This window comes from Tympanuchus pallidicinctus, unplaced genomic scaffold (genome assembly GCF_026119805.1).
Source record: "Tympanuchus pallidicinctus isolate F22 unplaced genomic scaffold, pur_lepc_1.0 scaffold4, whole genome shotgun sequence".
Lineage (NCBI taxonomy): Eukaryota > Metazoa > Chordata > Aves > Galliformes > Phasianidae > Tympanuchus > Tympanuchus pallidicinctus.
The window spans coordinates 5,567,973-5,583,052 of record NW_026294758.1 but is presented as its reverse complement, the minus strand read 5'-3'; the positions used below and the strand labels follow the sequence as shown (position 1 = coordinate 5,583,052).

The following is a 15,080-nucleotide window of genomic DNA, read 5'->3' as shown; positions in this document are numbered from 1 at the left end:
GTTAAAATCCACCTAGATTTGTGGTAGTTTTTTCTAAAGAAAATAAAATGCCATCATGAAATGGTACTCCACTGATTATTTTCTCAGGGTATTCCACTTGAGAAACTCTCAAATCTCCTGCAACTTGCATATCTGCAGATGCTCCTTCTTGGAGTACCTATTGTAGGAACCTTTCTGAAGGTGTTCTGTGCAAAATTTTAATTTTTAAAACCTAGGATTTTGCTTACGGACTAGATCCTTGCCAAGTAGCATGTTCTGTGTTTCTCTGGACTGGGGAAGGAATACAAGGGGAGATGTTCTTCAGTGGTACACCTTCCATGCTGATTGAAAATTGTCTTTCCTGTTCTGATTTGAAGACTCCGAGATGTGGGGGGAGAAATACACCACAAAAAAAAAAAAAAAAAAAAAAAGAAGAAAAAACAACCAAAACCCCCAGCTGTGATGTGTTAAGGTGCCTTCTGGGTGGAGTGGTTTTTATGGTAGTTTTCAGGGTAGATGTGGAGGTAATGATCTTTTAAATCTTCCCTTAAAAATAATCATCCTAATTCACGCAAGAAAAATAACAGATTTGGAAAGATTAGATTGGAATTGCCTCAAATTCAATTAAGCCACACTGCGTGGACGTGCTGGGAATATAAATGCAATTGCTGTAAATTTGTACAAACTGATTTGTTGCATTATCTTGCTAATCTAACATACAGTCCTTTTGTGTCCATATTGCAGACGGCAACTCCAAACTAACATGGCAGTCAGACTGTGTGATGTGGCTTCTCTGCTTAGAAGTGGTTCGTGGGCAGCAGAGCCTTGGACTGGGGTCTGTGGGATTTTTCTTAAATTCTGTAGGCTACATTTTTTGTTAATAGTGCTGAGGCCATACCAAACTCCAATCTCATTTGGAACGCTAATGCTGTTCTGTGTTTCATTCTAGGCTGTAGGCTGTGTCTCTATTCTGTCAGGGTCTAGAGTACACTGGTGTACTATGACAACTTACCTGTTATATGGTGATCTCCTGTAGAAATTATACTGCAGTGGTTTGCCTTTCTTATAATGAGATTTTAGTGATAATTCAAAATATCTGGTGGATAATTGAAGAGTGTAGTTTGCATTAATATTGTTTTGGTATGGTCTGAATACTAAGTTGCAGTAACTTTGAAAACCTGTATGCTATGTATTTATGATCACTATTTTTAAAGTGTTTAAAAATTTTATTCTAATAAATTGTTAAAAATTTTAACTTTATTTTGGGTCTGTTTGGCTAGAAAATACTTAGTAACTTCTGAAGATGTGGCTTGTGTTTTATGAACAGTTGTATCCAACCTATCAATGGAATATGCATTAATTGTAAAACATTAGTATCACTTCCATCAGAGCAGATGGTTCTATAGCTGGGAAGTGCTGTAATTTCAGCACACACAGGCTACTGCAGCTGTTCATTTGAATGTTGGCTTAAGATAGCATTTTTGCCACCTGAACGTGAAAATAAATGTGCAATTAAGTGAGGACGTCTTGTCCTTGCTAACTCCTAATTTTTGGTTAGTGTACACTTAAAATTTGATTGGAGGGGGAGTAAAGAAGCAGCCATAGTTGCAGTATGAAAAGAAAGCATTGGTGGCTATCAGCTCTGCTAAATACACTAGAGTTCTGGAAAAACAGTGTATCTTTGAATCATCTATGTTCTCATCTCTTCAGCAGACTTTTCCTCACAGTGCCAGTAGTAGTTTGTCCCCTCCCTGGTGGTTAATCATGAGGGAATAAAATGCTTCTGGTCCAGTGGTAGCTCCTTAGGAAAAAGAACGTGTTTCTACGTTAAATGTTCTGAATAGATGGATCTTCCTTTTCTTTCTGTGTGCTGAAGTAACTTGTTGGAAAATACGCTTGTATGCAAAACAGAAATATCTTCTTGGGAATGTCTGAAATTCGTTCAGACACTCTTCATCTCCTTTGATACTTCCACTGAACTAAGATTTGCCTTCCCTGACCTAGCCAGGTCTTTAGGTATGCACTGATTGGATAATACTGCTTAGAAGAGAGTTAGGACAAATTCCAACCTCATGCTACTCTACAACTTTGCAAATTGTTTTCCTGTGTCAGAACTCCTCCTAGAAATCTTAGTATTATATTGGATTTCAGTGATTACTGAATGTTCAGTGAAATGTCATGAGTGTTGCGTCTTTGTTAAATGATCTGTTAACAGATAACTTCTATAGAGTTTTCTGCTGACAGCTGTCCTCAGTAGGCTACCTAAGCCTTCTTTATTAGACTGCCACTTAAAAAACATGCTCTTTACCAACTATGAATAGTGGATGATTGTCAGAGAGGCAGAAAGTCTTTGTGGATCATTTCTGCCTATCACAGCAACTAGTCACTTGGAGGTGGAATACAGAGTTTCTAAAGTAGCAATTGCTCAATTATTTGATACTTAAAAGTAGGTTGAATTAAAGTATCAAACAACTGTTTTTAGGGGACAGAGGAAAGGAGTAGTGAGAACCCCAAGTTATCAACTTAGTCAAAACAGATTTGGAAACCTACTTCCAGCCTGTGGTGGCAGAATAATGATGTAGAAGTTACAAAGGAGAGTTTGTTTTCCATTTCAGCACATTCATTTACATCTCTAGGTATTTCCTTCAAATTATTAATCTTTCTAGTGCTCTTAGATGTAGGGTCAATATACAGTTATATACCCACCTATCTTGAAAACAACACCTCCAAATAATTAAAAACAAAACAAATACATTAAGGACTATGTACCTCACTTGTCACTTGCAAGTTGATAGCATCGATGGCTCTTGAAAAAGAACAGTTCTTGCTTATTTCTGTACTAGGAAGTCTGTGATGCCCTAAATGAATTGCAGGATGGGACTAAGCTTTTGGTATTAATTGAGGTACGTCTTGATTTTAATGATGACTTAATTTGCCTGTAGGTTTGAAACTGTTAATCAGGGCAGCACTTAAAAATCTTCAGTAGTGCTTTTGCATGTGGAAGCATTATCTGGCTGTGACAGCGCCACTTGTGCATAGTAGCGGTTCTTTTAGATTCTTGTCTGGATTCTCCGTAAGAGTGTAAAATACAAATTTTGATGTTTCTTATTTTCTATGTTTTTAGCAGGTAATTGCTGCCATGGAAACACAACTGTCTAATGGACCAACTTGCAATAACACAGCCCATGGTTCAAACACTATAAACAATTGCTCTTCACCAATTGATTCTGGAAACACTGAAGACAGCAAGACTAATCTAATAGTCAACTACCTTCCACAGAGCATGACACAAGAAGAGCTGAAGAGTTTGTTTGGCAGCATTGGTGAGATAGAGTCTTGCAAGCTTGTCAGGGACAAAATAACAGGTACGTTGGTTTCATCTTTTCACTTTCCCATAATCTGCGCTGTCAGATGATGGCTTGTAATTCTGTTCATTTACGGAATAAATTCAGGAAAACCAATGCAGACATTGTTGGTCTGAAGGATCTAGTCTATCATCTAGATTCCAAACAGAAAAAATAAATGCTTGTATTTCATCCAGTTTTGTATGTGAGTACTATAATTACTTTAAAATCTTCTGTGCTTTCTGATTCTTAGGAGTGAAGTTTTTTAGATAATGGCTTTAAATTGGAAGAGAGCAGATTGAGACTAGATAATGGAAATTCTTTACTGTGAGGGTGGTGAGGCACTGGAACAGGTTGCTCAAAAAGGTTGTGAATATCCATTCCCTGGCTGCATTCGAGGCCAGGCTGGATGGGGCTGTGAGCAACCTGATTTAGAGGAAAGTGTCCTTGCCTGTAGTAGGGGGTTGGAACTAGGTGGTCTTAAATGTCCCTTCCAGCCCAAACCTTTCTGTGATACTGGAAAGCACATAAAAACTCAAGTAAGCCTTATATAATTATTCTGCTCTATTATTAGAGTTGTGCCTGGTAGCTATAGCTGATTCAAAACTTCTTTTTTGAAAGATGTAGGGATTTAACCTTCTACCTTGGGAGAAGAGTGGACTAATTAATTTAGCTTTTGTGTTGCAGCATTTAAACCAATTTCTTTAGGGTATGCTCTTGAATTGACATGTGCAGTCTTAGAATATGCAAACATGAAGAGCAGAGTGATGCTGTCGATTAGTATTTCATTTTACCAACAGCTGGTGCTCAGAGTGCATGCGTTTAGACCAGTTGTTTAATTTTGAAAGAACTACCAGATGTAATGCCTGCACTTTAATAACCAAATGAAAGGATCATTGGCAGTGTTCAGTTTGTCTCATTTCCATTTGTGAACTCCAAGCTCTGTCAAATTAAAAAACATTGATGTACAGTTTATGTTGACATTTCATTATTTTTGTTCAGAAAAATTGACTTTGGCACTCTATTTTCTGGCTTTTTTTTTTTTTTTGCAGAGCTGTCCAATACCTAGCTTTCAAAAACATACCTGAACTTCTTAGATGCAGCTCTAGAGTATACTGTGCTTAAAGCTATTCCTTATTTGGTTTGGGTGACTGAAACTATCTCTACTGGAAGACAGTGGCGGAGCATTAGCATTTCCCCCACATGGCATAGGCTTACTTGTGACTGAGTGTTCCCAGGGCAGCAGTGGTAGGAAGAGGCTTTAGGAGATAAAGGTTGTGTGTAGCTTCAATCAGTTCTTTCGTGTGCATGTTGATATCTTGGGTGTGCTTGGAGATGTGTTCCCCAAATGCGTACATGACTCATAGTGACCAAGGCTAAAACCTGGCAGCTCTGACACTGACCATAGGACTTGTCTTTGGCACGAATTAAAGCTTTCTTCTTGTCCTTATTGTCTACTTCCTCTTTTAGCAATATAGAAATTCTCCAGCTTTTCCCCCATTGGTACAGGTAAAAGTTGTGTTGCTGGTGGAAAGGTGATGCTTAAGCGGGACTCCGACAGCAGACAACTTTTTGCCTTGCCTGTGCTGCAGTAAGAAGAATTTGTCCTGGGCCCTATAAACTAATATAATAATAATATAATTCTATTAAAGCATTAAAAAGCAAAAACAACACCCCCCCCCCCAAAAAAAAAAAAACAAAAAAAAAACAACAGCATGAAACATGGGGTGTGAATACTCCTTAGTGTTTAGTTCACTTACACTTGTATCTGCCAGGGATGAGTGGAGCAGGCTAAGATGAAGTTCTCCTGTGTTTTGTCTAGTGTGCTGCTCAGACAGTACTGAAGACTGGCTGTAGCTACAGGCCTCTGGATATCACAAAATACTTTAATCTGCAATCCTCATAGTCTGCTAACATGCAGTGAGTGAAAATATTCATATGACACTTATATTACTTCTAAATAACTCCCATTGCTTTTTGAGAATGCTTTTTGTAATTGTTTGTTACACATTGGAGATAACACTTGTAACAGGATCCAAAAAGTTGTGCGTGGTGTGAGAATGAGTTGTGAAATAAAGGGGTGTTCTTGGCTTTAGCTACTCTTGAATGTAGGTAATGCCACAGTGTTCCTAACCATAGGTGGATTTGTTGATAAGATACACTTCTTTGACATGAGGTAGATTCTCAAACTTGAAATGTGTTCTTGGCCTAGAGATATGTTGTATTTTGAAGATGGCAAAACTGGGATTTTGTTGAAGTCATGTTTTTCTTCTGCTGACTACATTACACATAGTTTATATACATACAAATTTGGAAGTAAATTTCCCACAAAAGAAGGCAGTCCTTCCTGAAGAGCCTGGCTTTTAAAAAAAACTGCAAGAATGGATCCATGTTGGTGAATTCACTAGGCTTTGTACTCATGGTGATCCTTTTCAGTTGGCATTTGACAATTGAGCCTTCCTAAGGCAGGTACTATTCAGTGGCACAAAATGGATCAAGCTGAAAGGCTGCTCAGAGCCCTGCACTTGCTTTCTTGCTAGAGAGTCTAACTAGATTTTGTGCGTTTGAATTAGGATAGTTTTTCTACCCATTGGATCTTAATGATCAGCACTAATCCATAGCAGATGACTTGCTCTTAAGTCAGTGTAGCATAATTATTAAATTAGAGATTCTAGTGTTATGGGTCAAGCTACAGAAATTACTTTCAGTCCTACTTATTTGACTTTGCTACCAAACTGCGCGCCAGACTCTTCACTATGGTGATCACCAGAAGTCCTTGGGATGTCAAAGAAACAGAGCTGATGACAAGGAAAGGTGAGCTGATGACACACCTTTCCATCTTCAGCTGAAGGCTGATTGGTGCAAAAAGCAAACTGATCTTCTCTGTAGGTACTGACTTCAGTTCCTCCAAACAAAAAGCTCCTTTTCTTAGTTCCCTGACTTTTTGTTCTCAAAGTAGAAGGATATAGGTGGTATTTCACCTTTTTATGGGATGGCCTTTCAAGCTGTTTATCCATCTTGCAGTTGGGAGTTCACGTTTAGCATTCTTCATTAAAGTTGCTTAGGGATTAGTGCTTGTCCCAGTTGTGAGGCTGCTGCAGGCTAACAGAAATGAGCCTTTGGGTCTTACAGGTGGATGTGCAAATAATCCTTTCTTAAGTGATGGCTTTGATGCTTTCTGTGCTAGAAGCTCACAGTGTTGCTACTTAGTATCAGATGACTCTTTGCCTGGGAATAGAACAGGAAAACTTAATTGCAGGCTTTGTTTGAAAGCCTGATGCCTTTTGTGTAGCGCAAAGTGGCATGAAGGACCTTTAATTTAAATGTAATCTGCAGTTGAGGGCTAAATGAGCTGAAGACAGTTGTGTTTGGATCTGTTTGGAGAAAGAGGGATCATATTTGCCTTTATCTGAGGACAGCTCCTCTGCTTGGAAGAATATACTTAGCTGTGAGCATAAACGTGACATTAGTCTTGTTCCAAAAGTTGTTTGATACAGATGAGAAACTATTTCTAACCTGTATAGGAAGAAGTACTTCTGATTTAAGCAGTATAGTAAGATAATCTTGTGTTAGTGGATGCTTGGTTGAGAACGCTGTTCTCATTCACCTTCAGGTTTAATACAGAATGCTTAGAGCGAATTTTCCCTTTGTTTCTTCAATTCAGATCAGAGATTATTAGGAAGAGTCTTCTCATGGATTTCAGAATTACTCTAATTCTTGTATTTAAACAGTTGATCGTAAATGAGCTGCCACAAGTGCAAAATACTTGGTGAATACCTTAAGTTGATGAGAGGTTTGTAAATATAGAAATCTAAATGCACTTTCATACAAACTGAACAGCAAGTGAGAATTGATGAAGGAGCAAAACACTGATTCTGCCTTCAGCTGTCTAATGCAGGTTGGTCCACATCAGTATTGGATGCATACTCTGCTCGGGAAGTGGAACTTGGCGCGTTGTGTGCTGGAACTGAGATCTGTTTTCCAAGCCAATAAGACAACTCCAGTATAGGAATACTAAGCAATTTTGTACTTATAAATGGGTAAGCAGTACAAACTCAGTTGTCACAGCTTTCCACAGCAATGAATCATTAACTAACAAAGAAAACAAGAAATGCGAATCTCTCTCTATGCATTGGCAGATAATGTCAGTATCAAACATACCTCCCTGCTGTGATCTGCTAGTATCTTTTAATACAACAATGAACTATGAAGTTTGCTCTGTATTCCATTTTATCTAGAGGTTTTGCTTGTGAAGGAGAAAGCTGGCATGCAGAAGTTTGCTGCTCATCATATTCAAGCATGCAGTTCACATGCACAACTTGGTATGCTAGGTCACCATTCTTTACTGCTGTGAAATGTTGGTATTGTCATATTAGCTAAGCATATAGAGTGTTCCAGTCAAGAGGTAAGCCACCTGGCAACTGATCTACTTACCTGTTTTTCTGTAAGTAAAGAAATTAAAACATGATATTACCAAAGATTATGAAGTCTTCATGTGGGGACTGCCATTAACAAGACACCATTTGACAAATGAGACATCAGCCTCACTTAGCTTGCTGATGAAAGAATCTGTCTGGAATGAGTTATTGTGCCCATATATTTAGGGATCATTGTTAACTCGCAGATCCCTTTGACTAATGTGGATGTTTGTAAGTTACTCCAAAAATACCTCCCATTTATTTCCATGGGAACTACAGCAGATGAGTACAATAATGCGGTTTGATAGAGCAAATTCTCAGGTACCAGACATCATTTTTCAGACTAGTCGCTACCATTAGCTATGCATTTTCACCAGTGATGAGCAGTAGCCTGCATACCATGCTTTTGAAGAAATCTGCAGCACTGGAGGTGACCCATTGTTCACACTGCTGAAGCACACTACCCACCTCCTCACCATGCTCACATCAACTGGTTGGTCTTCAGCAAGCATCTACAAATGACATTGTGTACCATTTGTTCCACATGAAGAAATTCAGTCCCATACCTTTATCCACTCTCGTATGTCAGATGCTGTTCTGTCAGACTGCCCTTCTGCTGTCAACTGTTGCACAGCAGTAAAATGTAAAACAGGTTGTGAGTGGGAAGGTTCAACCTTTAGTGTCACACCACCAGCATCCACCACTGATGTGCCAACATCATAAAACAGGAGTCACTGTTTTCACAGCAGCTGTTGTATATACATACTTAATGTAAAACTAGCACATTGTTTGCAGTTGTACAGAGACCATGGTCTCAACAAAGCAATATGACCGAATTCTTATAGCCTTTTAGTATTTTTTAGTTCTTCTGCATTTTTAAGTGCAGCATGTAACTTTTTACTTGATAGCACATAAGTAATATTAAATGATTAAAAAAAGCTAGAAGTGCTATGAAAGTTAAGAGTATCTGCTCCCTTAAGACAGACTGGTTCAGCAGCTGTTGAGGAAATAAAAGATGAAGTAGTAGCTGCCACTTAAACACTGAAGTTAAAAAATTTTAGTTTGCTGTACTACCTTTTCTGAAACTTGAATGTAGATGAAAAATCACAAAAAATGTATTCTTACAAAAATGGCATTCAGTTTTAATGTCCTCTGTCTTTACTGCCATGTATGTTTGGCTGTGTGGAAGATAAATTTTTAGGTTTTGCCTCAGTGTAGAATATCTGATTTCAGACCTTTATTTTTTAGGCTTTTGCCAAAGAGTAGTAACCTATAGTAAAAATTGTGGAATTCAGTCTCAGGCATACGAGTGGTTGAAACCAATGTCATAAATCAGGGAGAATTTCCTAGTTTTCTTGTCTCCAAAGAATGTGTAGTGTTCTTATTGTAATAATCATTGGCTTATAAAATTCATGTGCTTTTCTCTAAAGAAATCTTACTGCTGACAAGTCTGTTTTTCTCGCCCTCTTTCAAAATATCGTGTTTAAGCTACTAATGTGTGTATACTGACCTTACATTTATGGTGCAGTACACCAGCCTGTATTGTCTGGAAGCTGAGGTAGGATGCATCTAGTCTGGAGCAGTAACTCACAGCTATTGACTTGCGTAGTTGAAATTAAGCCTGGTTAATTGACTGTTCCATTTGCTAGAAGGAGCCAGGTGTTCCCCTCCTGAAGTTATTTTCCTGCATCACTTTCTGCTGACAAGCTTCCTGCTTTCTAAAGATGACAAACAGTTTTTACAGGTTATTGTTGACCATTGTTATTCAATCCAGTTGCCCTGTTATCAAGTTCACAAAAGCCCGATTTTCAAAAACCTGTTTCTCACTTGCCTCACATGCAGTAAATATCTTGTTTTGTGCTGAGATTTCTTCATGCACAATCGCATGCTTTGTGGGTCAGTGCTGAACATTCTTCATTTTGCTCTCTGCAGACTCTAGATTTCCTAGATATTTGGAAGTGTTGTCTAATTACTGTTTGGTTATAGATAGTACAAATAGCAAATGCATCACATAGCTCAGCAGATGCCTAGAACTACAGTTCTGAAAAATTAAATATATCTAGAAAACGTAGGTATGATTGCAGTTAATGTTGGTATGGAAACAGTTCCTAATACTAAAATCTTGTGCATTTTTAAAATATTTTTTTGTTGAAGAGCTGTGGTAATAAATTTGAAGGGTTCTGGGCTGATCACAACTGAAAATGGAAAACATAAAAGGAATTGGATATGTTACAATCAAAGTCGCAAATTGGATGTGTTGCATCAAGAGTTGAGCTTTCACGTTAGGTGTTATCTGCAGTAGTATTTCTTATCACATTGTTTATAATTCACTCTACTTATGTATACAGTCACTGGGATGTTGTGAGAAATTTAAATCAGCATCTGCTTGTTCAGTGCACTGTGGTTGTACTGTGTCTAAGAGGAGGCACCTTGTCACAGTGCTGCATTTAATGTGACCAAACAAGCATTAGATTCTGTTAATCAAAGGATTTTCTCTAAGGTGAGCCCACTATGAGTAGAGCATGGATGAAACATTGATCTTTTAGTGAGTGGTTGCTTGACTAATACTGCAGTCCTTTGGTAATAAATACAAAGATCTTCTGCCTTCCATGTGAGCAGTAGAAAGTGCCTTGTCTGCCTGGCTGCTTGACTCTAATTGCTAGAACCTGTGGAACTTGCTAACCTCTTTTTTTTTTTTTTTTTTTTTTTTTATTGCATCCATGCAAAACTGTTCACATGGGTTTCTGGGGAAGAATGGAGCTGTTCTATTGGAAACCTTTCTGGTCACTGCTACTGCAGAACTCTAGTTTCCCCACACATCAGCTCTTTGTTTCAAGATAATCTCTTGGTTCACTTGAACCTGGTCTGGTAATTTGAATCTTGTCACCATTTTGAAGCGTTAAGCTTACTTTCCAGCCATAAATCTTTCTCTTACCTTAATGCTTGACTAATTCTAGGACCTGTAAACTAACATTATGGGAGAATGGGAAGAAAATAGTCATAGGGATTACTTTTAGTCTAAGACTCCAGACATGTTGCCTTTCTGAAGTACTCTGTGAAGATGAGATAAGAGACAAACTAAGCAAGTTCTTTTCATCTCTCAGAAGAAGGTAAGAGAAGAATAATACTATGGTGTTCCTACAGAATGGCTTAGGCTGGTAAGTGGCTGCTTCGTTCATTCAAAGGATAGGAAATCTCAGATGTCCCTGTCACAAAAATAAAAATCTCTCTGGGAAAAAAATTGAGAATGGTAAGACAGAATAGCTGGAATTCCTGGTGTTTGCTTTGTGGTGCTGGTACCTCATAGAGGGAGCATCGCAAGAACAGATGGCTACTATTTCACTGCTTCCTAAAAGTTGCTTGCTGATTTTCTGTAACTCCCCACTTCTTTTTGCCTTCTCAGCCTTCACTCCCAATGTGTATGGTGTTGAGAGTCTAACCTGCTACATGTTTTTACATGGTTTTGAGTGTGCTTGAGGTGGGTGACTAGTTTGTCAGGTAGAGGAAAAGCCAGACGAAAGTTGCTGCAGTTTTGTGGTGTGCTGACTTGGTGGCAGTGGTTCTTGGTAGTTGCTGACAGCCTGACAATAACTGATTGGAACAGGGGTATGGGCAGAAGGTATTGCATGGCAAAATATTTTGCAAGCAGGATGCCTAGAACAGACAGTGACTAAAGCACAAATAGAAAACAAATGGGATTGCAGACCAATTTATATGTGGTTAGTTTCTTTCTGAAGTTTTTTTTGTGTTAGTTTTTTACATAACTGTGAAGCACTGGATTTTTTTTTCTCCATTTTCTTTGTTTCTACAAGGGTGGATGAGAAAGAAGAGCTGTTCTTAGTATTAGCTTTTAAATATTAATGTAAGTTTGTATTTTAAGCTCTACTGCTATTAGATTGTGGGCCCTGTTGAGGCCTTGGGACCCAATGTGTGGGAGCAGAAGGACAGTAGTAATCACTTTAAACTTTGCTGTTGCATGTTCTTCCCACAAGCACAGAAAAATCGGTCTACTTAGCTGGTGGTTGAAGTACTGTCCTATTGTTTGGAGTGCAGGAATAATCCCGTAGAAGCTTTCAGACGAGCCTTATGAGCAGTACTAATGGATATACTAAAAACAAGTGTAGTGTATTGTGGGTGACTTTGCTCTGATTCCGCATGCTTGTTGGTCGATATTAACTGGAAATAACTTAATGGCATTAACTGTGCTTTTCCATTATGAACCACATGATTTATCGCATAGCATGTACTCCTGAGAGTAACTCATACTTGCAGATGAAGTAACTTGTTTAACTTAAATTACTCAGTAGCATTTGATTCTTCATGTTTTGACTTCACTTTTCACTGCTTTGAGGATTGACACTGTTTTTGTTTATGTCACCGTCATAAAACTGTTCCATTCAGCAGTTGGTTTTTGTGATTGGGATAAATGCAGTATGTGCTTCGTCTGTGCTTCTCTGTAAGCAAACTTAAGCTCACTCTTGACAGAGATTGCAATAATGTACAAGAAACCCATGAAAGTACGGGGTCTTGGAAGTTGTGTCCCTCTATAGTGTGAGATACGAGATATTCTTGTGTGCTTCTGGCAGGATTCTGCTTCCCCCCCGCTGCATGCCAGCTGCCTGTTACATGTCCTGTCACTGGTTGTTCACTCTTCTTTAACTACTTGTAGATAGTGGTATTTTCTACTGATTCTAAACTGTAACTTGGAATAAATGTTAATTCCTGTGCAGACTTGTCTGTTAAGAGACCCTGAATAGTTTGAAATTTTTGTAGGCCAGCACTGCCTTCCAGGGTAGCTATGCAGTGAGATTAGTGCCAAGTATTTATAGCAGTTGTGATGTTTTTCAGTGAACTCTAGCTCAATTTGGGCACTAGTGTTAATGTCATGCTCACCCTGAATCCCTTTGTCTGAAAGGACATAATGTGGATTATATGGTCCTAGGATCAATACAGAGAGTATTTGTCTGTTACCAACATGATGCAGCCAGAGATTTTGCAGATTCATGGTGGTTTCATTACGTACTGAAGCAGCCAGCATACAGTGTTAATACAAGCGGAATAACAAAGTGAAACTATCTTTTAAAAAGCTAATCAATTTAACAAGCTACCTGGTACATTTTCACCATAACATAATAAGGGGCTTCCACTTGTCCCTACTTGAAACTGTTCTGGGTCAAGATTTCCTATTTGAACATAATGTATCTGCTTGTAAAGTTCAATTACTGTCCATTCTGACTTACTGTGCTTATCTGATAAGGTTTCTTCCTACCTGCGACTTTCTCTGCCTGCTGTTGTGGGAAGGACCAGAGCTGCACTTCTGTGTTTGAGTATGACATCAACAAACAACAAAGTCTGTAGTAATAGTGTTGAATAGCAGCCTTCTTCACATGTGGAAAAACTGTGTGAGATATAAGGCCGAGAAGATAAGAGTTGAATCTGGTTAGAGTGGAACTTCTGCATCTGTTCCTGAAAAAAGTCTGTTAACTTAAAGCTCTGGTGATGGCTGTTCAGTTAGGCATAGTTGTTGTACTGTATGGCAGAATGAACTGTCAAATGTGTTGATCAGTACTTGATAATCTGTAATTCATTCTGATTTCTCTTTTGATTCAGAGCAATAGCTGAGGGTCCAGATGTCTGAAAAAGAGGTGACATAGTATCAAAAATGGATATCTAATAATAATCACAGGTTATGAGTGTTTTCTTGGTAGCTGCATAGCTTGCCAGCTCAGTGGTAAGAGCTGTGAGTGTTCAGTAAATACAGTCCATCTACAAGTACAAATTCCTATTAAATCAGGAATTGCTTAGTGGCTCCTGCAGTTTTTCTCATCTTGCAGAAGCTGATTATAACTCAGTTCAAACTTTAATACTAACTCGAAAGGACTGTGAGACTTGAATAGTGATTGCTACTGAAGGAAAATGGTGAGAAGACAGTAGTGCTGGTATTCAGTACTTAATCTGTTACTTCTTCCCAGTAATTGTACAGAGAAGTACAATTTTATTTACAGTATTATGGCTGAGTAACTTGCATCATCATCAGTGTGTGCTCCTAGCCTTATTCAGTGTCATGATAATGCTGGTGATCTCAGTGGCTTAAATTGCTCCTTTGACAGTGCTGATGCAGTAACTTTTGAAGTGGAGCTGCTAGTAGCGGCTGGGTGATGCTGTTGTTGAGGCACACAGTGCTCTGTGGCCTTGTCACTCAGAAGGATTAGCCTGGTGTATTGTGGAGCATTCTGATGACTTCAGCTGTGAATCAAGACAATTCAGTTGGACTATTTCATGCTCCTGTTTCTGAAACTTTTCATCAAGATTGTGCTCTTGAAGTTGGACTTGTAGCTGTATGTCCTGCTCACTGATCTTTCCTGTGGCCCCTTTAGCTTGCCTTCAGGATGTTGTTGGCTGTGACTAACGGCAGTTTTTAGGTTGGTCTTCACAAGGTATTTGCATGAACAACCACACTGCTTGTGCTTTGGCATGTCAGGCAATGCAGCATTTCCACTGTATTGAACTTCTGGAATATGTCTAAACTGGTGCAGGTCCAAGAAAATGAGAGCCTTTCTATGTAGACTTCAATGTTGTCCTTGGTGTTTCTTCTAATAGTCTTCTTACACCAGTGTTTACAGCTTCAGGCTTTCTTCTGCCTCTCATGCCCAGTGTTAAGTTGCTGTTAGCTTGACTTGGTACTGTTTAAAAGGATAGGATATTGGCTTGTTTTAACAGTACTTCAGGGAATCGTGAGTACTGAGCTTTGTACACAAGAAAAAAACATGGATTTAAGCTAAGTTATTCGTAGTTAAGAATCTTTGGCATAAAAATGGTATTCACTAGAAAATAAGCAGTCCTGATAGCAAGCAGATAATCTGTCTTGAAGGAATGAAGCACTGAAGGTGTAACTTTCATTACTGAAGTTCAGTTATGGGGAAAAAAAAAAAAAAGTACCCGGTCAGAATTCTTAAGTATTTTTTGTTGAAAATTTCAGCTCCTAGGCTTTACTTAGCTTCAGTAACATGTTCTAACATGTCAAATACTGATGCAAATAATATGTAATGTTACTCAGTTTTGTGTGATATTTGTGTTCTTAATGGGTAAGTTCCTGTGCTACAGTATTTCACAATAGAACTTCTTAGCCTAAGTCAAAACAGTCTTGAGATTTCTGGAAAATCACCCTACTAGAATCCTAGTTGTTTTTTTTGTGTGTTGTTTTTTTTTTTTTTTTTTTTTTTAGCCTGCTTTACCTTAATTTTTTTTATTCTTACAGAAAGTAAATGCATGAAGGTATTTGCTACTGCTTGAATTGTCAGAGCTTGGATGCTCTCACAGTGTCACGGAGGGCTGGAAA

The 15,080-nt window shown here is 38.5% G+C and overlaps 1 protein-coding gene across 11 annotated transcripts in view; it reads left to right on the top strand.

The window, feature by feature from the left end:
- The window catches only part of ELAVL2 (ELAV like RNA binding protein 2), an 84,518-nt gene that overhangs the window by 34,317 nt on the left and 35,121 nt on the right, over positions 1-15,080 (top strand). For 4 of the 11 annotated variants that reach the window (XM_052700891.1, XM_052700889.1, XM_052700894.1 and 1 more), the window contains 2 exons: positions 724-814; positions 3,104-3,344. In XM_052700891.1, coding sequence (XP_052556851.1) covers positions 724-814; positions 3,104-3,344 — 332 coding nt within the window. The remainder of the gene's footprint in view (positions 1-723; positions 815-3,103; positions 3,345-15,080) is intronic. The other 7 variants (XM_052700893.1, XM_052700890.1, XM_052700896.1 and 4 more) reach the window with 3 other exon arrangements.